This window comes from Leptodactylus fuscus, chromosome 6 (assembly GCF_031893055.1).
Source record: "Leptodactylus fuscus isolate aLepFus1 chromosome 6, aLepFus1.hap2, whole genome shotgun sequence".
In the NCBI taxonomy this organism is placed as follows: Eukaryota; Metazoa; Chordata; class Amphibia; order Anura; family Leptodactylidae; genus Leptodactylus; species Leptodactylus fuscus.
The window spans coordinates 136,817,829-136,845,816 of record NC_134270.1 but is presented as its reverse complement, the minus strand read 5'-3'; the positions used below and the strand labels follow the sequence as shown (position 1 = coordinate 136,845,816).

Below are 27,988 nucleotides of genomic sequence, written 5' to 3'. Positions count from 1 at the left end.
GCTCTTGCGAGCAGGGCCCTCACTCCCATTGTGTGAAATGATTTTCTTTGTAATGTATCTTTCTGTCTGTATTTGAACCCTACAAATTGTACAGCGCTGCGAAATATGTTGGCGCTATATAAATACAATTTATTATTATTATTATTATTATTATTATTCTTTTACCGGGCTGTGGTACAATTGCTATACTGGACTACTATATAATATTACATCATTTGGGTGTGATCTACAAGTGTTTTCTAATGCAAACTTACTCTTAGTATTTTTATAGACTGCTGTTGTGAGAAAACGGCGCAAGTTGTTGCCTAGATTACTTGACAGAAGTGTTCCCATGTTGTCCAGGCCCCAAAATTGGTGACAGGTTTGAATTAAAAAAAGGTGCTTGTTGGTGCTGTAGTTGTAGTGTATGGATTATTATCGTAACAATGTATTGATGTATTGTCAATAGCCTGAACATCACAAATCGAATAAGGCACTTTCTATACTAACATGATGTACTTGAAGAGTGTCCACTGAACATGAGGTACTTCAGCAATTTTAAGTCAGCCTAAAATACTTATCTGGACTAAATATCACTTCTATGTTCCAGATTAAATATGATGAACCGGACAAGAGTTACAGATTTCATTCTTTTGGGTTTTGGAAACCTTCACAGTTTGAATATTGTCTTCTTCATATTTTTCTTGATGGTCTTTCTTTTTACAGTGATGGGAAACCTTCTTATCATCGTCCTAGTCTCCACCAACGTCCACCTCCAGACCCCCATGTATTACTTTCTAAGTCATCTTTCCTTTTCTGACCTTATGATTTCCACAAATGTTGTTCCCAACATGCTCGGTGCCATACTACAAGGAGGGAAAATGATGACTTATCTTGGCTGCATCACCCAATTTTACTTCTTCAGTGGTACAACTGTAACAGAATGTTTTTTGCTTCCAGTGATGTCCTATGATCGATACTTGGCCATCTGCAATCCTTTAAGATATTCTAGTATCATGGACTTTAAGCACAAGACGTGTCTTTCTGTATGGCCATGGTTGTTGGGTCTTACACTTAATCTGGTTGCAGTCATGCCTGTATCAGACTTTAATTTTTGCCATGACAATATCATTGACCATATCTACTGTGACCTTTTTCCTCTCCAGAAGCTTTCTTGTTCAGACACTTCTGTTATAGAACTTGAAATTTTATTACTTTGTATGCCAATATTTATCTTCCCATGTGGTTTGATCATTGTATCTTATGTGTATATCTTTCACACCATATATAAGATACCGTCTACAACTGGCAAACAGAAAGCCTTCTCTACCTGCAGTTCTCATCTTATTGTTGTGGGGATGTTTTATGGGACCCTCACAGCTAAATACATGATCCCATCTAAAGGACATTCATTGCTCATCAATAAGATTGTCTCCTTACTACACACTGTATTTACTCCTCTGTTAAACCCTATAATATATAGTCTCAGAAACCAGGACATAAAGAAAGCACTTAAAAAAGTTTCTGGCCAATAGCAAGAACTTCTATGTAATTTCAATATGTTTTCAATTCTATTAATAAAATTATACACCGATTCTATATTCGTGTGAAAATATGGTTTACGCTATATACTGTATATTGTACTGTATAATGCCTATTAGTAAGTGTTATCTCTGCTTGGGGTTAGAAGTTAAATAGTAAATTATGATCCCATTTAGTGACTGTCATTCTATACTGATATCTGTTTGTCTCTAGTTAGACATTGTATCAATATGACAAATTTGTATGATTATAAGGAGGACATTAAGATAGTTGACTTTGTATTAGGTGTTAAAGGGTTTGTCCCATGCGGGCAACACAATCTGCATCTTATGACACCAAAGTGGCAGGTCCCCTGTTTGAGACCACTTTCTATTAGCCATAGGAGAGAGCATCTACTAAGGGGTATCTGCCTTTCTGGAGACAACATTCACCTGCTTTGTTACATTGAGTTTATCCTATTTCTGCGTGTTGCTATCTCACACATGGACAACCGATTCCAGGGTGACCAAATGAGGGGGTCTTCATTTGTAGAAATAGCAATAGAGTGGCAAGAGCTGGGGTGGAGAAAGTGATGGCAAACTTTGATTGTTTTTAAAGCATGCATTGGCTAATTATAAAAAAAATCAAAGAGATAAAGGGAAATAAATTTAAAGAGGTTGTCCAGGATTTGGAGCAGACTCAGTGGTGGACCTGAGCAAACCTATCCTCAGTGTTGCACTATCTGTTCCAGATTTTTCTCATGTGCCATGACTCACAGTGCCTGAACTCGTGAGGCTCACAATGCTAAAAAGAGTTTGGTGATGTCCCTCACATATGTCACCTGTTCCTTAGCAGGGACTGCTGAGGCCATTGATTGGTCTCAACGATCATTTGAGGATAAAGCCACACCCCGAGTTGAGTAGTAGACGGCTTGGCCAATCAGTGCATGTCACATACTTAGTGAAGCGCATCCTCCTATTCTAGCTCTATCAGCCAGTGGGTGGAAAGTCCACCAATGGACGTGTGCCAATGGCAACCAGTAACAACATAGCCTGCTAAGTTCCATCATGTACTAAACATTGCTTAAAAGACAGAACCTCTTGGTTTTCTTGAGAACCCATCAAGCAGATAAATATCAAACACAGTAAAAATCAACACAGTAAATGGGACGGCATAAAAGATATTAAAATATTATCGGACACAACCCAGACTTTTAAATGAATATAGAAATCCAGATGTTAACATTACATTATTAGAAACGAGGCACACAGCAATGGATGGATGCATTTATCTACTACCTCACCAAAGTCTATAATAGATAGACTATTGTCGTGGTGACCAACATACATACTGTATCTACAAAATCCACATAGCCTATAAACAGCTCACTGCTACCGTATCTAATTCCAGTTGCATCGGATCTTGGAGCCTTGGACTAAGAAGCTCAAGTCGATAGTAATTCCAATGTTCAGTAAAAACTCCAGTACCGCTCGAAAAGTAAAATTTAACTTTTATTCTTCATTTAAAATCCATTTTTGGGTTGTAGTACAGAAAAGCTTAAGCGTTTCAAAGCAAAACTCTCCTTAGTCCTGAGATGGATTTTAAATGAAGAGTAAAAGTTAAATTTTAGTTTTGAAACAGTGCTGGATTTTTTTTTCTTTGGCTATATACTGTATAACTGTGAGTAGCGTGAGAAGGCGACAGGCAGAATGCTAGAGTGCCGATATATCAGCCTCACGTTTCTGACCTATGTGTGATCCAGGGCGGGTCATGAGTAGGCCTCAGCTCCAGGTGTGGGTCCTGGGCTTTTTACTGGCCATAAAAGGCTGCAGCTCCTATACATCAGGGAAGATCCAGGGAGCAAAAGGAGGTGCCTGGGTCAGTCCTGAAACATTTGTTGCTCTATTTGTGTTTACCTGTGTGTTGGTAGTATGCCATTAATACAGTTAGTACTTTACTGTTTAGTTAGTGCAACAAAAACAGAACAATACAAACCAAAAAACAAATAGAGGCTTAAATATAGTACATAATTGCCTCCAGTAGCATTGAATAGCCCTACCCACAACTGTGTCCTTACCATATTAGTTGCTAAAACAAACAGCAGCACAAACAAGGTAAGTATGACACTACACTATGGTATACACCACAAGAGAATCTGATAACATGTAATAAAAAGAGTTTTATTAAGTATCAAAAAGATATATAAAATTACATGGACATACATATGAAAGGAAAAAACTGCAAGTACAAGGAACCAAATTGAAGGATAGGGTACCAGTTGGAATACGGCCCCCAAAAAGGATTACTGCAGAAAAGACATAATGTTATCATGAGTAGTAATACAACCAAGGTCAAAAACCTGTATACACAACAGGGTGACTACAAAACATGGAATGACCTTAGATGCTTAAGCCAGAATAAAGAGATGTCTCCCACATGGAGCATGAACCCTGCTACCAAATAGCCATATTAGTATAAATAAATATCCATGCCAGGATGTAAATAGTAACTGGACAGAATGGTTCAAGGCTTACCCATGTGGTAGTGCTGACCGCCAGGGGACCGGACCCTATACTTCAATGCCCAACGCGTTTCGGCGCAGAGGCCTTCGTCAGGGGAATGTATGACTGGGGGGTAACGGACTGGTATATATATATGCCGGCATATGTATTTAGGTAGGCCCATTGGATCCAGCTGAGAGGAAAATAATGTGTTGGAAACCGGAACTACGTAGCCGAGACACTCAAACGGCGCATGTGAACAGGTCTCCGCCCAATCAGTCACGTGATCACAAAGCCGAAAGCGAGGTTACCATGGGACGCATGGTAGCGTCACGCCTCGCTCTCGATCGGCCGTGTCACGTGACTCTCGGCTTCAACATGCACATGCGCACTAGGTACTCAGAGCTCCTTAGTATGTATATGACGTCCACAGCAAGGAATCCAATGGGACACCAGTATATGAATGATCTTTCGCAAGGGATTTTTATTCACATACAAGACAGGTATAAGAGTATATAGACTCAACACTAAAATAGTATATATGTATATATAAAGATCATACCAATGTGTAAGACTATAAAACATAGAAGGTAAGAGATATGCTAAAATATTATATAGCGGAACACCGCATAAGTGTAGATATAGGCCAACTCCCTGCATCATTGTTGGTATATAATATGTAGCAGAAAACCGCATAATGTGAATATAGGCAACTACCTCAAAAATTAGTGTGTAATATAACGGAAAAAACTGCATAAGTGTGATTACAGGAAAGATATATAACATTAAAGGTGTGTGATGCAAAGCGGAAAACCGCATGAATGTGAATACAATCAAATTACTTAAAATATTAATATGTGTATCCTATAGCAAGATAACCACATTAGTGCAAATATATGTAATATACAAAACCATAGCGGAAAACCGCAGATATAAATACAGACAAATTACATATAACATTAATAATGTGTAATATATAGCGGAAACCCGCAAAAAATGTGAAAAACAAACAAATTACATAGAATATTGTGGGTGCATAATAAATAACTCCAAAAATGCAAATCCCACACCCACCAAGAATAGAGGTAGTGGCTATAAATATATATTGCAAAAGACTGTGCATATACATTGATTGTAGGAAGGATCCAAAGCATTGTAGATATGATATCTTAACGCAGCATAGTAATACACCCTAAAAAACTGAAAAATAAATACGTTAATGACACAAATAACGAAAGAATAAAAACAGAATGGAAAAAAGGAAAAAAGGAAGAAAAAAATGAAGAAAGAAAAAACAATAATAATAACCCCCCCAGAAAAAACATATATATTATAAGAAAATAAACAAATAAATAGAAAATAAAGAAGGAAGATAATAATAAAATATAAAAGAAATAAATACCAGAGCAGCACTCAGGTGTATCTACAGGAACGAAGCAAAGCCTAGGGTCTCATTAAGGCCATCAGGTGTGGGTCCTGGGCTTTTTACTGGCCATAAAAGGCTGCACCTCCTATACATCAGGGAAGATCCAGGGAGCAAAAGGAGGTGCCTGGGTCAGTCCTGAAACATTTGTTGCTCTATTTGTGTTCCTGTGTGTTGGTAGTATGCCATTAATACAGTTAGTACTTTACTGTTTAGTTAGTGCTCAGACAAGCAGGGTTTTGTTTGACTTTCTTTTGCCTGAAGATAAGGCTGTATTTTATTTTGCTCATTTTGTGCCTGAAGTGAAGGTTTATTTATAAACCTGTTTGCTACATATTTTGTGTCCCTGTCTCTGAGTGGATTGGTCTGCACCATTGCTGCTACCAAGCTACCTTCCCCACAATGAATAATGTCACCTCCATGACCCCATAAACTAAAAAGAGACCCAAAAAGAAAGTAAAATTGTTAAACCACACCCTACAGATTAAGTGTAAAGGCCTGCCCAAGAAGGTATACTATTAGATAAAAGATGCAAAGTATGTCCTTCGCATGTTTTATCTAATAGTATACCTTCTTGGGCTTGGGTTTTTTTTCCCCATGGTCTCACTGTCTTAAGGGATCCTATCATTTAGAAGGTATTTTTTCTCCCTAACATGTTGGAATAGCCTTAAGAAAGGCTATTATTCTCCTACCTTTAGATGTCTTCTCTCGGCCACCGTTCGGTAGAAATACTGGTTTTTACCGGTATGCAAATGAGTTATCTCGCAGCACTGGGGCGGGCACCAGTGCTCAAAAGCACTGGGGGCGTCCCCAATGCTGCGAGAGAACTCTTTCCAGCACCGCCTCCATCTTCATCAGGAACATCCTCTTCTTGTGTCTTCTTCCGGCATACGCGGTGAAACTTGTAGGCCTCGGGCCTGGGCAGAGCTCACTGCGCATGCCCCAGGCCACAAGAAAAATGGCCGCTTACACAGTAAGTAAGCGCCCATTTTCATGTGGTCACTGCAGATGCCCACAGGCCACAAGAAAATGCCAGTCTGCGCACAGTGAAGAGAATAGGAGGATCCATCTCCCAGATCGGAAGCTAGATAAGTATGATGGTATTGGTGAGTGGACTTATAATATAAAGGATCCCACCGGGAAACAATCTTTTATGCTTAATTCCTTTTATTCTCAAGATTATGACAATGCTTGGTGAACAACGAAATTGAATAAACGTTTTCGGCCTATCTGGCCTTCGTCAGACTCTACAAAATAGATAAATATATAGTGCAATAAGTCAACAGTGAGTAATACACCATAACACATCATGTACAATATACAAGTGATTATCAACTGGCTGTACAACATATACATCAAAGCATCACTGGTCAGTTTAAAGAAGTCCAGAAGTTAAGGTCGATATCTCAAAGAGATATCCTGGAATGTGCTAACTAATATCACATAGTAATAAATTCGCTGTTGTAGCCGTAAAGGTCCTTGGTCACACACAGATAAGGTAAATGGAGTGGAATTGATTGAGAGATAGTGTCCCTTAGATACCAAGAGAAGATGAAAATGAAGAGGTCTCCAGACTGTTAAACACCCCTATAATAGGAGAAGATGAGGAAGCAATTAAATGGCAACTATGACATACCAATATAGTTGGAGAGTATTCTTTAAACATGGAAGAGTTTTCAAAGGAATGTAGAAGCCTGTTGGCGAATACATACTGTCATGCAAAATGTAAGGTAGTATATTACTGACATGATGTGTGATAGACTGGATGCTTACCCAAAGATGATTTTAAAGGTGTTAGGCTGTCAGTAGAAAATGTACTCAAATGTGGTCCCCAACTCATTTCATTCCAGAAGTACTGAGGAAAAATATGTAAACTGGAGGTAAATAGGACAGTGGCATGGATAGGTGAATATTGACATAGATAAAGAAGGTAGCTCACCCAAAAAAAGGCATGCAAGGATGCTCAGCATGCCCTGTGACCAGAAGGCTGGTAAATTCGGAGATCTTAATTGAAGTGACCTCCTCAGGGGGTAATGGCATTGGTGGTGCAGTGACCTCATTCAGGGGTTAATGGCATTGGTGGTGCAGTGTTCCCTGGTGGGAGAATGGAGGTAATCAATAAGGGTTTGCATAGTTCCATGGCTGTTTGGGGGGTGAAGGAAAGAGAGCTGCTGGTCCTGGGATGCCCAGCTTACCTTTGGTGGAGGTCCGAGGTACGTCCTCTGTCATTGGTGGTGTGGTAGGGACTGCGGGCGGTCAGCGCTTTATCCCGCGCTGAGCCGGCCCGATGTGACGTCACGGCGCATGCGCGTCGTGCGTCACGATGTCACAGCCAGCGCACGTATCATCACAGTGGATGATAGTGCTGCCGGCCGGGAAGTAGGAGCGGTCGCGTGTGTGAGTGTGCACACGTGACCGCGTTTCCTAGGAAACATAGTGAGGTGCCGCCCCCGCATGCATGTGCCAGCGGCGATCACCCACAGGGTGTGGGGGGATAAAAATGGCAGGGGACGGGGGAATATGACAAGGGAAGGTGTCAGCAAAGTTAGTATGTGATGAGGCTGACTATACCAAGAGAGTCTATTGCCCTCTACCTCCCTACGTAATGCATTGACATCCCTCTGTATCAAGCCGATAGTGGCCTCTACTGCGGGTACGATCACATCTAAGAAACTGGGACTGAGGAATAAGAGCAGCTTCCAACCGCCCAGGAATATTCCTGCAGTAGAGGCCACTATCGGCTTGATACAGAGGGATGTCAATGCATTATGTAGGGAGGTAGAGGGCAATAGACTCTCGTGTCTCTAATTTAACTCAAGAACAGAGACAAATCCTAAGATCCATTACTGAGGACAAATCTCTAATCATCAAGCCGGCCGACAAGGGGGGCGCCACTGTTATTATGGACAGAGCAGATTATGTGGAAGAAATAATGGGTCAACTTAATAACAGGGATGTCTATGAGCCTCTGAGACAGAATCCCCTGACCAGTATCAGGGAAAGAATAAACAATACACTACAGCTTCACAGACAACTAGGGACAATAGATGATGACACAATACAGTTCCTCACTAGAGATGAGCGAACACTAAAATGTTCGAGGTTCGAAATTCGATTCGAACAGCCGCTCACTGTTCGAGTGTTCGAATGGGTTTCGAACCCCATTATAGTCTATGGGGAACATAAACTCGTTAAGGGGGAAACCCAAATTCGTGTCTGGAGGGTCACCAAGTCCACTATGACACCCCAGGAAATGATACCAACACCCTGGAATGACACTGGGACAGCAGGGGAAGCATGTCTGGGGGCATAAAAGTCACTTTATTTCATGGAAATCCCTGTCAGTTTGCGATTTTCGCAAGCTAACTTTTCCCCATAGAAATGCATTGGCCAGTGCTGATTGGCCAGAGTACGGAACTCGACCAATCAGCGCTGGCTCTGCTGGAGGAGGCGGAGTCTAAGATAGCTCCACACCAGTCTCCATTCAGGTCCGACCTTAGACTCCGCCTCCTCCGGCAGAGCCAGCGCTGATTGGCCGAAGGCTGGCCAATGCATTCCTATGCGAATGCAGACTTAGCAGTGCTGAGTCAGTTTTGCTCAACTACACATCTGATGCACACTCGGCACTGCTACATCAGATGTAGCAATCTGATGTAGCAGAGCCGAGGGTGCACTAGAACCCCTGTGCAAACTCAGTTCACGCTAATAGAATGCATTGGCCAGCGCTGATTGGCCAATGCATTCTATTAGCCCGATGAAGTAGAGCTGAATGTGTGTGCTAAGCACACACATTCAGCACTGCTTCATCAAGCCAATACAATGCATTAGCCAGTGCTGATTGGCCAGAGTACGGAATTCGGCCAATCAGCGCTGGCCAATGCATTCTATTAGCCCGATGAAGTAGAGCTGAATGTGTGTGCTAAGCACACACATTCAGCACTGCTTCATCAAGCCAATACAATGCATTAGCCAGTGCTGATTGGCCAGAGTACGGAATTCGGCCAATCAGCGCTGGCTCTGCTGGAGGAGGCGGAGTCTAAGGTCGCTCCACACCAGTCTCCATTCAGGTCCGACCTTAGACTCCGCCTCCTCCGGCAGAGCCAGCGCTGATTGGCCGAAGGCTGGCCAATGCATTCCTATGCGAATGCAGACTTAGCAGTGCTGAGTCAGTTTTGCTCAACTACACATCTGATGCACACTCGGCACTGCTACATCAGATGTAGCAATCTGATGTAGCAGAGCCGAGGGTGCACTAGAACCCCTGTGCAAACTCAGTTCACGCTAATAGAATGCATTGGCCAGCGCTGATTGGCCAATGCATTCTATTAGCCCGATGAAGTAGAGCTGAATGTGTGTGCTAAGCACACACATTCAGCACTGCTTCATCAAGCCAATACAATGCATTAGCCAGTGCTGATTGGCCAGAGTACGGAATTCGGCCAATCAGCGCTGGCCAATGCATTCTATTAGCCCGATGAAGTAGAGCTGAATGTGTGTGCTAAGCACACACATTCAGCTCTACTTCATCGGGCTAATAGAATGCATTGGCCAGCGCTGATTGGCCAGAGTACGGAACTCGACCAATCAGCGCTGGCTCTGCTGGAGGAGGCGGAGTCTAAGGTCGGACCTGAATGGAGACTGGTGTGGAGCGATCTTAGACTCCGCCTCCTCCAGCAGAGCCAGCGCTGATTGGCCGAATTCCGTACTCTGGCCAATCAGCACTGGCTAATGCATTGTATTGGCGTGATGAAGCAGTGCTGAATGTGTGTGCTTAGCACACACATTCAGCTCTACTTCATCGGGCTAATAGAATGCATTGGCCAGCGCTGATTGGCCGAATTCCGTACTCTGGCCAATCAGTGCTGGCCAATGCATTCTATTAGCTTGATGAAGCAGAGTGTGCACAAGGGTTCAAGCGCACCCTCGGCTCTGATGTAGGAGAGCCGAGGGTGCACTTGAACCCTTGTGCACCCTCAGCTCTGCTACATCAGAGCCGAGGGTGCGCTTGAACCCTTGTGCACACTCTGCTTCATCAAGCTAATAGAATGCATTGGCCAGCGCTGATTGGCCAATGTATTCTATTAGCCTGATGAAGTAGAGCTGAATGTGTGTGCTAAGCACACACATTCAGCTCTACTTCATCGGGCTAATAGAATGCATTGGCCAGCGCTGATTGGCCAGAGTACGGAACTCGACCAATCAGCGCTGGCTCTGCTGGAGGAGGCGGAGTCTAAGATCGCTCCACACCAGTCTCCATTCAGGTCCGACCTTAGACTCCGCCTCCTCCAGCAGAGCCAGCGCTGATTGGCCGAATTCCGTACTCTGGCCAATCAGCACTGGCTAATGCATTGTATTGGCTTGATGAAGCAGTGCTGAATGTGTGTGCTTAGCACACACATTCAGCTCTACTTCATCGGGCTAATAGAATGCATTGGCCAATCAGCGCTGGCCAATGCATTCTATTAGCGTGAACTGAGTTTGCACAGGGGTTCTAGTGCACCCTCGGCTCTGCTACATCAGATTGCTACATCTGATGTAGCAGTGCCGAGTGTGCATCAGATGTGTAGTTGAGCAAAACTGACTCAGCACTGCTAAGTATGCATTCGCATAGGAATGCATTGGCCAGCCTTCGGCCAATCAGCGCTGGCTCTGCCGGAGGAGGCGGAGTCTAAGGTCGGACCTGAATGGAGACTGGTGTGGAGCGACCTTAGACTCCGCCTCCTCCAGCAGAGCCAGCGCTGATTGGCCGAATTCCGTACTCTGGCCAATCAGCACTGGCTAATGCATTGTATTGGCTTGATGAAGCAGTGCTGAATGTGTGTGCTTAGCACACACATTCAGCTCTACTTCATCGGGCTAATAGAATGCATTGGCCAATCAGCGCTGGCCAATGCATTCTATTAGCGTGAACTGAGTTTGCACAGGGGTTCTAGTGCACCCTCGGCTCTGCTACATCAGATTGCTACATCTGATGTAGCAGTGCCGAGTGTGCATCAGATGTGTAGTTGAGCAAAACTGACTCAGCACTGCTAAGTCTCTGCATTCGCATAGGAATGCATTGGCCAGCCTTCGGCCAATCAGCGCTGGCTCTGCCGGAGGAGGCGGAGTCTAAGGTCGGACCTGAATGGAGACTGGTGTGGAGCGATCTTAGACTCCGCCTCCTCCAGCAGAGCCAGCGCTGATTGGTCGAGTTCCGTACTCTGGCCAAACAGCGCTGGCCAATGCATTCTATTAGCCCGATGAAGTAGAGCTGAATGTGTGTGCTTAGCACACACATTCAGCTCTACTTCATCAGGCTAATAGAATACATTGGCCAATCAGCGCTGGCCAATGCATTCTATTAGCTTGATGAAGCAGAGTGTGCACAAGGGTTCAAGCGCACCCTCGGCTCTGATGTAGCAGAGCTGAGGGTGCACAAGGGTTCAAGTGCACCCTCGGCTCTCCTACATCAGAGCCGAGGGTGCGCTTGAACCCTTGTGCAGCCTCGGCTCTGCTACATCAGAGCCGAGGGTGCGCTTGAACCCTTGTGCACACTCTGCTTCATCAAGCTAATAGAATGCATTGGCCAGCACTGATTGGCCAGAGTACGGAATTCGGCCAATCAGCGCTGGCCAATGCATCCCTATGGGAAAAAGTTTATCTCACAAAAATCACAATTACACACCCGATAGAGCCCCAAAAAGTTATTTTTAATAACATTCCCCCCTAAATAAAGGTTATCCCTAGCTATCCCTGCCTGTACAGCTATCCCTGTCTCATAGTCACAAAGTTCACATTCTCATATGACCCGGATTTGAAATCCACTATTCGTCTAAAATGGAGGTCACCTGATTTCGGCAGCCAATGACTTTTTCCAATTTTTTTCAATGCCCCCAGTGTCGTAGTTCCTGTCCCACCTCCCCTGCGCTGTTATTGGTGCAAAAAAGGCGCCAGGGAAGGTGGGAGGGGAATCGAATTTTGGCGCACTTTACCACGTGGTGTTCGATTCGATTCGAACATGGCGAACACCCTGATATCCGATCGAACATGTGTTCGATAGAACACTGTTCGCTCATCTCTATTCCTCACCAATCCATCCCCGGTTACACCCGTGTTCTATACTCTTCCCAAAATCCACAAAAGACTACAAAACCCCCCAGGCAGACCGATAGTGGCGTCCACAGACTCTATACTCTCACCTTTGGCCATCTTTTTAGAAAAAATCTTAACCCCACTCACCAAAAATACATCCTCTTTTCTGCTTGACACCTCTATGTTCCTCAACTATGTACGCAACATTAGTCCAGTACCAACTGACACCATTCTTGTTACCTTCGATGTAGTGAGCCTATACACCTCCATCACACACAACAAAGGCATTCAGGCCACAAGGAGGTTACTTGAGAAATCATCAGTGAGTTCACAGGTCACCAGCCTAGCGGTAGATCTCCTGAAAATAGTACTGGAGGAGAATTATTTTCTCTTCCAGGACACATACTACAAGCAGAGACAGGGCACCGCTATGGGGTCCAATGTGGCCCCTCCATATGCAAATGCATATATGGCAGACTTTGAGGAAACTTGGATATATCCGTTTCCTCACTTCCAAACACATTGTCGTCTATGGAAAAGATTCATAGACGACATTTTCTGTCTATGGACTGGCGGACTAGAATCCCTGTTGAACTTTAGGGACTACATCAATAATATCTGGCCAGAACTGCAATTCACACTAACACACAGTGATGAGTCCATCAGCTTCCTTGACACACTTGTTAACAAGGACGGTGAAGGTAACCTATCCACAGATCTATTTGTTAAGGACACAGATAGAAATAGTCTCCTTCATTACTCCAGCTTCCATCCCACAGCGACTACAAAAACCCTTCCCAAATCCCAGTTTACGAGAGTAAACCGCATAGTTGAGGACCCACTAAAACGCGCCTCTAGATTAGAGGAAATACGACTTAAGTTCAGTGAGCGGGGTTATCCACAATCTGTTCTGGAGAACTTCCAACCCAACCCGACACGCACAACGGAGAGGGTAAGATCCAAACAAATACCATTTGTTCACACGTACCATCCCTTCAACTACAAGATACACCACATTATTCGCAAACACTGGGATACCCTAAGGAAATCCTTCCCTAATGTTGAGGAGTTCCAGAACGGGTTTATGCCATGCTACAAGCGCCCAAAAAATATACGCGACACTATTGTGAAAGCTGACCTCGGCTCCAATCAGAGGGTACCAAGACAGACATTCCTATATACACCCAGAAGAGGCACTTTTCCTTGCCTGGGATGTCTCCAATGCTCCAACATACTTAAGGGAGATAAGATATACCACCCTCTGTCAGGACGCGTCTTTAATTCACCAGGTTACTTCACTTGCGAGTCCTCATATGTTGTGTACTTGATTAAGTGCCCGTGCGGTCTCGCATACGTTGGGGAGACCACCCAGCGTGTGTGGGACCGCATACGCCAACATAAGTCCAATATTCGCTGCCAATTGCTACACTTGCCAGTACCAGCTCACTTCCATAGCCAGAATCACAATATTGCTCAATTAAGGTTTCAGGTACTGGAACAGGTGGAGACACCTAGGAGAGGGGGCGACAGGATACGCCTCCTCAAACGGAGAGAGGCATTTTGGATCTACACTCTACAGACTATGGAGCCCTTGGGAATGAACAGGGAATATGATATAGCTGCTTTTCTATAAACTTGGACCTGTTATATTAACATTACTCTCGTGTCTTTCAGAATCGCCGTTAGAAGACTCTTGTGACGTCGTTAAAAGGTATCCTTGGTCCAGGACAATCTGGTATCACTGTCATCATTCTACCTTGTGTCCCCTTACATTACCTTTTTATCCCTCATTCCCTATCTTCCTATTCTCCAACTCTTATCTCTTAGATCATTCGTGTATCTAATGTCTTATCTATTCTATCTTCTGTTACATCCCACTTGTTCATATTCCACCTAAATACATTCAAATCAACACACATTTATTCACACCCCTGCAGCATTTACATATAGCCTTCCATGATGAGGTATAGTCAGCCTCATCACATACTAACTTTGCTGACACCTTCCCTTGTCATATTCCCCCGTCCCCTGCCATTTTTATCCCCCCACACCCTGTGGGTGATCGCCGCTGGCACATGCATGCGGGGGCGGCACCTCACTATGTTTCCTAGGAAACGCAGTCACGTGTGCACACTCGCACACGCGACCGCTCCTACTTCCCGGCCGGCAGCACTATCATCCACTGTGATGATACGTGCGCTGGCTGTGACGTCGCGACGCACGACGCGCATGCGCCGTGACGTCACATCGGGCCGGCTCAGCGCGGGATAAAGAGCTGACCGCCCGCAGTCAATACCACACCACCAATGACAGAGGACGTACCTCGGACCTCCACCAAAGGTAAGCTGGGCATCCCAGGACCAGCAGCTCTCTTTCCTTCACCCCCCAAACAGCCATGGAACTATGCAAACCCTTATTGATTACCTCCATTCTCCCACCAGGGAACACTGCACCACCAATGCTATTAACCCCTGAATGAGGTCACTGCACCACCAATGCCATTACCCCCTGAGGAGGTCACTTCAATTAAGATCTCCGAATTTACCAGCCTTCTGGTCACAGGGCATGCTGAGCATCCTTGCATGCCTTTTTTTGGGTGAGCTACCTTCTTTATCTATGTCAATATTCACCTATCCATGCCACTGTCCTATTTACCTCCAGTTTACATATTTTTCCTCAGTACTTCTGGAATGAAATGAGTTGGGGACCACATTTGAGTACATTTTCTACTGACAGCCTAACACCTTTAAAATCATCTTTGGGTAAGCATCCAGTCTATCACACATCATGTCAGTAATATACTACCTTACATTTTGCATGACAGTATGTATTCGCCAACAGGCTTCTACATTCCTTTGAAAACTCTTCCATGTTTAAAGAATACTCTCCAACTATATTGGTATGTCATAGTTGCCATTTAATTGCTTCCTCATCTTCTCCTATTATAGGGGTGTTTAACAGTCTGGAGACCTCTTCATTTTCATCTTCTCTTGGTATCTAAGGGACACTATCTCTCAATCAATTCCACTCCATTTACCTTATCTGTGTGTGACCAAGGACCTTTACGGCTACAACAGCGAATTTATTACTATGTGATATTAGTTAGCACATTCCAGGATATCTCTTTGAGATATCGACCTTAACTTCTGGACTTCTTTAAACTGACCAGTGATGCTTTGATGTATATGTTGTACAGCCAGTTGATAATCACTTGTATATTGTACACGATGTGTTATGGTGTATTACTCACTGTTGACTTATTGCACTATATATTTATCTATTTTGTAGAGTCTGACGAAGGCCAGATAGGCCGAAAACGTTTATTCAATTTCGTTGTTCACCAAGCATTGTCATAATCTTGAGAATAAAAGGAATTAAGCATAAAAGATTGTTTCCCGGTGGGATCCTTTAGATTATCAGATACGGGTTGGGACCCTATCCTACCTTAACTAAGCCGCATCCATCACACCTATTTACACGGTGAGTGGACTTAGTTACATGAGAAGGCCTAGTAGTTGGTGGGATAGCTTAGCTAGGGAGACAGGGTGGGGGTGTAACACAGTGAGAGAGGAGGGCGGAGAGCAGTGGCAGGGAGGTAGTGTGGAAGGTACACAAGGAAGCTACATAGAAGGAAGCTGACACCCGATAAACAAATGCAGCTGATACCAGGAGTTCCCACAGACACCTAGAAATAACTAAAAACAATACTAAAAGCATATGGGTGTACTTTTAACCCATTAATAGCACTAACAGACCTTTTAAAAAAAAAGATTTTCTGCCCGGCAAACTCCTTTAAGTCAAATCTTACTATGATGCTGCTGTCCACAGGCCTGACCATGATGTAAAATATGAGACATTTATTTTACGGCTCCATTCAAATAATGAAATCTTCATTAAACTAAATCAAACAACACAATAAACAAAAGTTGAGTTCTTGTGTGTCATGAGAATAAAACCCATCCCTAGATATTCAGCCTAATGGAGAAAGAACAGTATATAAAGGGCAATGACATGGATTTGCTGCCTGTCACACGCTGTAAGTACTGCAGTTTATTCTTTATATAAATCAGTTATTGCTTATGAATATTTATAATCAGAATATCTGTCATTGTTTCATGATCTGTCTTTTTAAGGCTTATGAACATTTTTGGGTGATTTTTATTATTACATTGGCTGTATTATGAGATTAACATAACCTATTTGTAGCTGCTTTTAGTAACACTTTGTACGTCTTCTGCATCCTACATGCATTTTATACACTACAGGCTCAGTTTTCTTCAGTTTGATATCTGGAATATCTGGATGACCTTCTGATTGACACCCGTATAACCAAATTATATAAACTTAAAATGGTTGTCAGTTTTATGATCCTTCAGGAGATCACAGATAAGGTCTATAGATCAAAGCCTCAGATAAGCTCTCTAATAAAGACACATTGTACAGCAAGCCAGGTAATGTGTTAAAGGTATTTTACTTGTCTGTCTATCTGTCCTATCCTATCTGTCAGGATCTGAGTTGTTTATAATATTTTTGTGTATTTTTTTAAGTAGATTCACAATATACATTTTTTCCCTGTCAGTATGTCTTTGTAGAATGGGAGGAATCCACGCAAACACGGGGAGAACATACAAACTCCTTGCAGATGTTGAACCCAGGACTCCAGCACTGCAGGGCTGCAGAGCTAACCACTGAGCCACCATGTTGCTCCTTGTATTTTTGATGGTGTTCATCTGGGGATGTGAGCTACTGAGCGGTTAGTGGTTGGGTCTCGGCCTCAGTGTATACTTGAGCTTGCTTTGTGTCTCAGTAGATGCGAGCTTCAGGTGTGTGTAATGGTCGTCAACCTATCAGGTCTTTCTGGGGTCTGTAAAAGACTAACTGCTGACTTCAGTCCTTGCTGATTTTCGTGGTTACCAGCTAGGATTCTTGGCCCAGTTTTGAAGAAGAGTTTAGGGGAGTTGTACGGTTTCTGGAGCTGAATTGGAAGTGGCGTGAGTTTTGTTCTGTGTGAGAGTCTGTTTTCTCCTCATACATTCCTACTGTCCAGCAGTTCTGGCTGCCTGTCACTGTTTGATATTAGTGAGTTTCTGTTTTAGGTTTCAGGTTTGTTTTTCCCCTGTCCTGTGATACCCTTTCCTCACTACTCCACTCATTCTCTCCTTAATCCCTGTTGTGTGTTTAGTGGTTGCGCTGCACCTGTTAGTTCTCCAACACGTCCCATCCTAGTTAGTAGTGTTTGCAGCTGCACTTATTCTTATTCTTAGCTGCCAAGAAGTCCTTTCCTTTCACTAGTCCTTTCACTAGTCCTTATCCTTTCACTAGGGGTGACCGCCTCTGGTTTCCCAGTCCCTAGTCTCTTTCAGCTCTAATCTGACCTGTCTGTTAGGTCTTCGTGTTTAGAGATCCAGTATTTGTCGGGCCGAGCTTAACTTGGGTTCAGCTGGCCAACACCCTCAGGCAGGGCCTAGTCAGCCCTCGTAGCACTAGGGACAGCTTACCTACCTCGTTTCCATAGTAGTGCAACAGAATTCAGTACCACGGTTGTTCGGGGATTGACAACTGTGACATAATCGACCTGTTTATAAAAGCAGCATATGAAGAGTCATCAGGGGTGAATCCCTTAGGGCACTGACTTCTCTTCAATGTAAAAAAATATAGAAGATAGAAGCCCTGAAAAATAACTTGTTGACTACTTTATACACCCATATGTGTGCCACATTTCAGTTCATGCACAGCCTTTTTTTTTCTATCTATCTATCTATCTATCTATCTATCTACAGTATCTCTATCATATTTCCTTACAACAATGAAAAAGTCTTGCAAATCTAATATATACTGTACATTCAGTGGTGACTTACTTTATAATACACCTGTTCATTAATAGTCATCTAGATGTGGCCAAGGGGTCTAGTCCTTGTTCCTTCTCTACCAGTCACCAGAAAAGGGAACAGATGTGATCTAGGTATAATGGAGAACTCTGAACATTTGGTGATTAGTGGATAATATTGAAGTTGTAATGGCCTTCATAAGAAAAGGTTAATGAGAACGGTCAGACTGGATCACATTGATGGTAGATGCTTGAGCAATAGACATAGTTATATCCAGAGTGGCTTATCTGAACTCACAACACCTTGAAGTTCATGCTACAGCTGTAGAAGATTGAGCTTATCACTAGGTTCCAGGTCTGTATAGTAAATGCAGGGAACTGAGGCTGTAGTTGGCATAACTGCATACATACAGTTATATACTATATACTTTGTTGTTGGTGGTGTAGTTTTAGTGTAGGGAATATTATCTTGTCACTCATTACTTAGTCTGCAGTCTCTTTCAGTAAAGTTGTTGACCAATATCACCAATATCATTTTAACCAAATGGGGTCATGAAAAGTCAATAGCCTGCAATAGCCTGCACATCACCAGTGCCGAAAAGCACGTTATTTACTAAAAATATATATGTGCAAAGTATCCACTTCATCAATGTTTTTGTCTACCTAAATTACTTGTCTTCATATGATCTAAATTCAATATAAATATCACTTTTATGTTCCAGGTTAAATATTGGATCTTTCAATAGATCTACAATGAACCAGACAAGAGTGGCGGATTTCATTCTTTTGGGTTTTGGAAATCTTCAAAGCTTTAATATCGTCTTCTTCATTCTTTTCTTGGTCATCTTTCTTTTTACAGTAATGGGAAACTTTCTTATCATCATCCTTGTCTCCACCAATGTCCACCTCCAGTCCCCCATGTATTACTTTCTTTGTCATCTTTCCTTTTCTGACCTTGTGATTTCCACAAATGTTATTCCCAACATGCTTGGTGCCATTCTACTAGGAGGGAAAATAATGACGTACTTTGGCTGTATTACCCAATTTTACTTCTTCAGCGGTTCAACCATTACAGAATGTTTTCTTCTTTCAGTGATGTCTTATGATCGATACTTGGCCATCTGCAACCCCTTAAGATATTCTAGTATCATGGACCTTAAGCATCAGATCTGTCTTTCTGTATGGCCATGGTTGGTGGGTCTTACGATTAATCTGGTTGCAGTCATGCCGGTATCAAACTTTAATTTTTGTCTTGACAATATCATTGACCATTTCTACTGTGACCTTTTTCCTCTTCAGAAGCTTTCTTGTTCAGATACTTCTCTTGTAGAACTTGAAGTCCTTCTGTTTTCTATGCCAATATTTATATTTCCTTGTACTTTTATCACTGTAACCTATGTGTACATCTTTCTCACCATATATAAGATACCGTCTACAACTGGCAAACAGAAAACCTTTTCTACCTGCAGTTCTCATCTTATTGTTGTGGGGATGTTTTATGGGACACTCATAGCTAAATACATGATCCCATCTAAAGGACATTCATTGCTTATAAATAAGATTGTTTCCTTACTGCACACTGTATTTACTCCTCTGTGTAACCCCATAATATATAGTCTGAGAAACCAGGATATAAAAACGATACTTAAAAAATTTTCTGGCCAGCAATAAGAACTTACAAAATTTTGAAAATTCTGTTAATACACTTATAAAGCTATTTCACTCTTTTCTGCTATACTGTATAATGCTTATTAGTAATTGTTACCACTGTTTAGGGTAATGATTCAAATAATAAATTAGGATCCCATTTAGTAATCTTGTTATTTTATATTGATATCTGTTTTCCTCTAGTTGGAGAATACAACAATTTAGGAAGACTAGGAGGAAAACTGTCACAGTTGTGTCAATGCCCAAGCAACCATAAAATGAATGCTGCTTGCACCTCTATGGGAATGGGGTAGGAAAACTCTCCCTGGCAATACGGCGGATGACTAGGCCCTGCCTGAGGGTGTTTGTCAGCTGTATCCAAGCTAAGCTTGGCCCCGACAACTAGCTCTCTAAACGCGAAGACCTAACAGACAGATGGGGAGAGAGCTCAAAGAAGCTAGGGACTGGGATGCTAAAGGCGGTCACCCCTAATGAAAGAATAGGTGCAGCTGCAAACAGAAACAACCAGGATGGGACAAGCTGGAAAACAGGCAGCACAACCATAAACACACAACAGAAGCTTGAGGAGAGGAACAGTGGAGTAGTGAGGAAAGGGTATCACAGGACAGGGGTAAAATAAACCTGAAGCCGTAAACAAAAACTCACTAATACCAAGACAGTGTCAGGCAACCAGAAATACATGTCAGGGGTTGAGTAGAAATGTTGAGGGTTAAAAACTCACACCACTTCCAAATCAGCTCCTGAGACTGTGCAACTTCCACAAAACACTCCACCTAACTGAGCCAAGAATCCAGGTTGGTAACAATTAAAACCGGCGAGGACTGAAGCCAGTAGTGAGTCTTTTACAGAGCCCGGAACTACTTGATTGGTTGATGACAATGTCAAACACCTGAAGCTCGCATCAACTGAGACGCCCAGCCAGCTCAAATATACACTGAGGCAGTTCCCCAACCCCTGACGCCACAGCTCAGCAGCAAAGAGAACGACCAGAGAGCCACAGGACACTGGCTCAAATCCCCAGACAAATACACACCAATTTTACAACAACTCAGGTCCTGCCAAAAACATCAAGATAGTAAACCTAGTAAAAAGCAGGATAAAATTGGTATTAGGTGTTAAAAGAGTAGTCCCATTAGGGTAACAATCTGTGCCCATATGCTCCATTAGGGCTTATAAACAAGATGTTCACGGGTAGACACTTTGAAAACCCATTCAAGTGAATGGGTTTGAAAATTGGCTGCCAGGTTTCCGTCTCCTGTCCAGTTTCTCGGGCAGAAGACAGAAAGCCGCAAAGCGGAGACCGGGTGCTGGTGTGAACCCACACTTTGTAGCAATGGCGCTCCACCATACCAGCAAAGAGCACCAGAACCCTGCGTCCATGGCGTTTCAGGCAGACAGCAGGGTGCCCTATTTGTCAAGGAAGAGAGAACCACAGAAGGTCAGGGATGTTGAGAAATTATGGGCAACAAAGTTTATATTTAACAAAGCCTAAGTAAGGGGGCATTCACACAGAGGAAGTTGGCACTGATTCTGGCACGATAACTCGCGTCAGAATCAGTCCTGAAAAAAAGACTCCCATTGACTTCAATGGGTTCCATTTTCAGCGCAGAACCCATGGAAATCAATGGGAGAAAAAGCATCCTATTGATGTCATTGGATTCCGCGTGGAAAACAGAACCCATTGAAGTCAATGGGAGTCTTTTTTCAGCACTGATTCTGTGTTATCGTGCCAGAATCAGCTCCAACTTCCTCTGTATGAATGCCCCCTAAAAAGAGATAGACTTGGACAGTATCTCAGGTGTGACTACTGAAGTCCTTAGACCCAGGTCAAGCAGACACTTGGAAGGAGAAAAAATCTCCATTCCTGCATGTGTTATGGAAGAGATGAATATTATCAAATATCTGTGTTTTTTTATAGCATTACATGCAAGCTTCATGTTCTTAAGTGCTGAAAAATTCACATTAAACAATCACGCAGTAAAACCAGTTGTCAGAAGGGTCAATTTTATTTACAAGATAGAGGAATGGTTCTTAAAGAGGACCTTTCACCATATCTGGGCACAGGCAGTGTTATATACTGCCAGAAAGCTGACAGTGCGCTGAATTCAGCGCACTGTCGGCTTTCCCGATCCGTGCCCGGTGTAAAGCGCTATCGGTGCCGGTACCGTAGCGCTTTACAGTCAGAAGGGCGTTTCTGACCATTAGCCAGAGACGTCCTTCTGCCTCGCGGCGCCTATCGCGCTGTGCTGTGGAGCGGAGAGGAACGCCCCCTCCCTCTCCTGATAATGCTCGTCTACGGACAAGCTGTGTGAGCAGAGGGAGGGGGCGTTCCTCCCGGCTCCACAGCACAGCACGATTGGCGCCGCGAGGCAGAAGGACGTCTCTGGCTAATGGTCAGAAACGCCCTTCTGACCATAGAAGAGCTACGGTACCGGGCCGTAAGCTCTTCACACCGGGCACAGATCGGGAAAGCCGACAGTACGCTGAATTCAGCGCACTGTCAGCTTTCTGGCAGTATATAGAACTGCCTGTGCCCGGATATGGTGAAAGGTCCTCTTTAAGGGTTTTAGCCAAGCAAATATTACATAGATGAATTATAATTAGTGGAAAAATCTGTTGCCATTAAAATTTGCAATATGAGTATAGAATATGTATATCATATGTACAGAATATCCCTATAGGAGAGGGCGTTAACAATATCTATAAAGCAATGTGGGATATGTTGGCACTATATAAATAAGCAAAATAAATAAAATAGGACTAAAGATTAAAAAGCAAAAAAGGATGAATGTATTTGATATAGCTGGACAATGATCATTTATGCCACTGTTATGGAAACTTTTACACAAAACCAAGAGATAAACCATCTCTTAGGTCAATAAATAGATGAAAATTTATATAGATACTAAACAAGATAAACAGAAATAATTGAAGTAGCCACAGAGACCTCTGATAGGGCAAAGAAGATTGGATAATGTCCCATTACAAGGGTTCTTAAGCCAAATGTATGGCATCCAGCCATCTAAATTTCCCCTTATAGCCAATATCACTCTCATAGGAGAGCTAACATAATTATACACATGGCTTATAGTTAACTCCAAAAAAATCCTTATCAATCAATTTTGACTCATGTATCTAAAACAATGTTTGTGGACTCACTAGGTTCCTAGTAACTAGATCATAACAGAACATTCTTGATCATATGACAAGGCCACATGTGAAAATGTCTGCAATAGAAGAATTAGCAGTATACTTATATACTATGGGATTACAAAATAATAGCTATTAATTATTAGTAAAAACTATAATGATTATTTTTCTTTATCAACTCCCCATGATAAAACGCATGTCAGGGTGGATGCCATTTATTAATTTGCATTTTCATGGATCAATATTGATTTGTGTTTATCTGTATGTTCTAGTATACCATGTATGTGTTGTTCTTTGCAGCTTAGTTGGGGCTAGGTTTCATTGTTTAGATCATAATAGCACTGCCGATACATTAATAGTTGTCTATTGACCCATGAATTTATTATTATACTATGAATTGTATATTCGGGTTATCATATATTGTAGTTGTATGTGGGGGTGTCGTCATGTTTAACCTTTTAATCTCTATACCTATGTTTTAATATTCTTCTAATAAAGATTTAAATTTTATATTGGTTCATTTGATTAAATTGTTGATGCTGTGTTGCCTTTGGCTACAAACCATTGTTGCTTATATGTTCACTAAACTTGGATTGGTTCTGATCATGTTTGCTTCATGCCTCAAGGTTCTAGACCTGAATCTGGATTTGTACACCCATGCTTCTGTTTATTGATTCTGTTACATTACTTTTGTAATGCAATCTACACACTGCAAGGAGTTACTATTAGAGGATACTCTGTTTCTACTCTACTTCTACTCTAATTGATCAAGGAAAGCTTAAAAAAAAACAAAAAAAAACAAAAAAAAAAACAACAAACAGCTGGCGGATTAGAAATACTCACCACTTCAAGCTCTGTCCTCTTTTGAGAAAGCCAGACACTTGCTGTCTAAACATGTGACCACCACAGCCAATCACTGGTGTCAGCAGTGGCACAGCTATTGGAATTGGTGCTATCATAATGGCTACTGGTCACAGGCTTAGATCGATTACAGGTCTCGGCTTTATCACTGTTGAGGTCAAGAATTAACCACGGGAATCCTATATTTAGCGTATGGAGTTCAATGAGATGAGATGAGTAGTATTCGATCGAGTAGGTATTCGATCGAATACTACGGTATTCACAATATTCGTTCTTGATCGAATACTACTAGCTATTCGCAGTAAATATTCAATTCAGTACCAGTGTTGATTGGCCGAATGCTGTACAGTGTATAGCATTCGGCAAATCAACGCTGGTTCTGCAGCAGGCTCGTCCTTGCTAGTCGGGAGAGCTGGCAGCTTGCTGTTACGAGGGAGCTGACTTTTTCTCATAGGAATGAATTGACCACCGTTGATTGGCCAGTGTACAGCATTTGGCCAATCAACGCTGGTTCTGCCGGAGGCTTATCTGTGAGGAGGCGGAGTCTAAGATCGACCACAGCAGTCTCCATTGTGGTCCTATTTTAGACTCCGCCTCCTCACAGACGAGCCTCCAGCAGAACCAGCATTGATTGGCCGAATGCTGTACACTGGCCAATCAATGCTGGTCAATGCATTCCTATGACAAAAAAGTCAGCTCCCTCATAACAGCAAGCTGCCAGCTCTCTTGACTAGCAAGGACGAGCCTGCTGCAGAACCAGCGTTGATTTGCCGCAGGCTCATCTTTGCTAGTTGGGAGAGCTGGCAGCTTGCGGTTACGAGTGAGCTGACTTTTTATCAGCAGAACCGCAAGCGCTGTGCAGTTCACGGGCCCCATAGACTATAATGGGGTCCGTGCACTTTAACTGCACAGCACTCGTACTAAACACTCTCCTCTTACTATTCATGGACTTGGTGACTCTCCTTTAGTTGAATAGTGGTTTCCCCTGAAACAAGCATTTTTTCCCATAGACTATAATGGGATTCGATATTCGATTGAGTAGTCGAATATTCAGGCTCTACTCGAAACGAATATCGATATTCGCTCATCTCTAGTGACCACATTTAGGATTGGACTAGAGTCACCTTAGACAGTGAGTATTTCTTATTTTAAAGCATCCTCAATATTTATCCTCTTCCCGCTGCCCATTTTTCGATTTTGGTTTTTGACTTCCAAAAGCCATAATTTTATTTTGTTTTTTTATTTTTTTTTCCACTCATGGAGCCAAAGAAATGCTTAATTTTTGTGAAACAAATTGTGTTTTGTAATGTTACCCTTTATTATTCTAAACGTTGTACTGGGAAGCTGTAAAAATAAAAAATTCAGAATGGGGTGGAATTGGAGAAAAACTTTATTGTGTGATTTTCTTATAGGCTTCATTTTTGCAGTTTTCACTGTGCAACCAAAATGAAACGTCACCAGTATGGGTTGGTACAATTCTGGGGATACCAAATGTGTCTAATTTTAGCATAATATTTTAAGCCCTCAAAAAATGAAAAAGAAAAAGTTTTTAACTTTTTTATATTTACGTGCTGGGCTGAATAAGGCTTCTTTTTTGTAGGACATGGTATACTTTTTTTCCTGCTACGACATTCATGGTATGGGAAAAATATTTGTTATATTTAGTTTGTACATCGGGCGTTTTTGAATACAGGGATACCTATGTGTACTGTATGTGTTTAACTTTTATGAGTGTTCTAGGAAAAAGTGGAGTGAGATGAATTTTTTATATTTTTTTTAAATTTTTTTACTGTAATTTTTTAATCCACTTAGACCCCTGGGAATTTGATCAATAACATAATGTACTGCATTGCATTGTTAGATTGCTTCTATAGGATACATACAATGACAAGACTGGGAGTCTTCAGCTATCATAATAATGGATCTCTTGCTCTGGATCCCGCCTAAACTGCTGCCCCTTTCTATACATCCGGGAAAAATGGCACTTTGGTAATCTTTTACCAAGGTGTCAGGGGGGTGGGGGGTTAATACTTGTGATCAGTGTCTATGGCATATTTAAATACCTGACATCTGCCGATGTCGAGAAAGGTTTAATAAAAGATTTTAGAGACAACCTCTTTATAGTGACCCTGTCAGGTGGTTTCTGGACACCAAGCCACCCGAATATCAGTATGGGTTGGTTTAGTGTCCCAAACCTGTCTATGGTAAGCTTGTTTCCCCCAGAATTATTTTACAAAATGTCTAATATAAACCAAGAGCTAAGTCTAAAATTCTCATTGAGCTTATCTATGGTGTACCAGTGGATTCACATTTCTCCAATGAAGTCGGGACAGCATGCGAACATACAATTAGATGCTACTGGTTTAGCCTCAAGTCAAGGCTACTGGTTTAGCCTCAAGTCAAATCTTACAGTGGCACAGTGGGTACATACAGTCCAGAGCACTGACCATGATGGCATATTATTATTATGTAACATTTATATTGGAGTTTCATTTCATTGAAGTTTGCTTAAAGTAAGTTTAACAGTGAACAAAAGTTAAGAGTTCTTGTGTGTAATGAGAATAAAAACCATCCCTAGATATTCAGCACAGCACACAGGAATGGAGGAAGTACAGTATATAAAAGGTGATGCCACTGATATATTGTTGTGCTGTTGCCCAACAGTCACACTGTAAGTACTGTAGTTTATTTCTTCTATAGATCACTAGTAATTTATGAATATTTATGTAATTTTATATGAGGTATATCAGCAAACCTGCCATTGTTTCATGATATAAAATCATTTGGGGATATTTTTTTTATTATTATTATATTGACTTTATTATCATAAAAAATGATTAGTGATTGATTTTTATTCATTTATTACATTATCTTCTTCAGCTTGCATGTTTTCTCTTACATTGCAGGCTGCTCAATTCCTTTTAGTTTGAAATCTAGATTCACCTGGATGACCTTCTAGATGACATCTGTACAACCAATTAAGATAAAGGGTCATTAGTATTTTGAGCCTTTAGGAGATCACAGCAAATGTTTATAGATAAGACCCTCAGAAGAGGGACATACTCACAGACACATACATACAAAATATACATAATTCCATAAAGGGATTCTATCTATCTATCTATCTATCTATCTATCTATCTATCTATCTATCTCCTATCTATCTATCTATCTATCTATCTATCTATCTATCTATCTTAGTTACCTACTTACAGGTATCTATCCATCTACTGTATATATCCATCTATTTATTTACTCTTTCTATCTGTCATAACAATTAAAAATCCTTTCTTATTTAATATATACATTTAGTTGGTCACATCATCTGTTCAACAATAGGTATAGTCAATGAACCAAAGATACGATAACAAGTCAATTTATAAAGTCATGCAGACAAGAGGTTAAGCTTGCGTTCATCCTCCACCAAAATCGGAATGATCGGTCTGAGCTACAGCAGAAGTTGTATTCAGAACAGCTTATCTGAACTCACAATACCTTATCATTTTAGCTATAACAGAAGAAGCTTATCACTTGGTTCCATGTCTACCAGCTAAACTGAGGCTGAAGTTGGGATAACTAGATAGATGAGGATAGAAAAAGCAATGTCTTGTCAGGATTAGGTTTAAGCCACATGAAGCTAAGAATCCACCCTGTTTGTCCACATTTCACATTCTTGTCTGTGGTGTAGTTATATCGTAGTAGGGAATGTGTGTCTTGTCACAGGTAACTAAAACACCACAGTGGCCTTATCCACGTACTGACCATCCATGTACCAATCATTTAATGACAGCAACCAGGTAAACCCTTGGATACTAACCACACATCAACCCTAGCCTGTTCCCAGAGAATAACAGTGGGTTTATGTACCACAAATAGCTTGCTCATCACCAGTCCCGTAAAGCAACGTTAAATCCCTATTTCAATGTCTGTAGTCAGATGATCTAGAATAAATATCATTTCTATGTTCCAGATTTCTGTCAACTCAGA

General features: G+C 42.0%; 2 protein-coding genes across 2 annotated transcripts; both read left to right on the top strand.

The window, feature by feature from the left end:
- Positions 1-596: 596 nt before the first annotated feature.
- On the top strand, positions 597-1,514 carry LOC142209716 (olfactory receptor 10A7-like). Its single transcript, XM_075278760.1, has one exon. It carries the CDS (start codon positions 597-599, stop codon positions 1,512-1,514), a length of 918 nt encoding a protein of 305 aa, XP_075134861.1.
- A 17,561-nt stretch (positions 1,515-19,075) lies between these two features.
- On the top strand, positions 19,076-19,993 carry LOC142210079 (olfactory receptor 10A7-like). Its single transcript, XM_075279108.1, has one exon. It carries the CDS (start codon positions 19,076-19,078, stop codon positions 19,991-19,993), a length of 918 nt encoding a protein of 305 aa, XP_075135209.1.
- Positions 19,994-27,988: the final 7,995 nt, after the last annotated feature.

Excerpts from the sequence above, each read along its gene's own strand:
- LOC142209716 (XM_075278760.1), top strand. The coding sequence starts at position 597 with ATGATGAACCGGACAAGAGTTACAGATTTCATTCTTTTGGGTTTTGGA.
- LOC142210079 (XM_075279108.1), top strand. The coding sequence starts at position 19,076 with ATGAACCAGACAAGAGTGGCGGATTTCATTCTTTTGGGTTTTGGAAAT.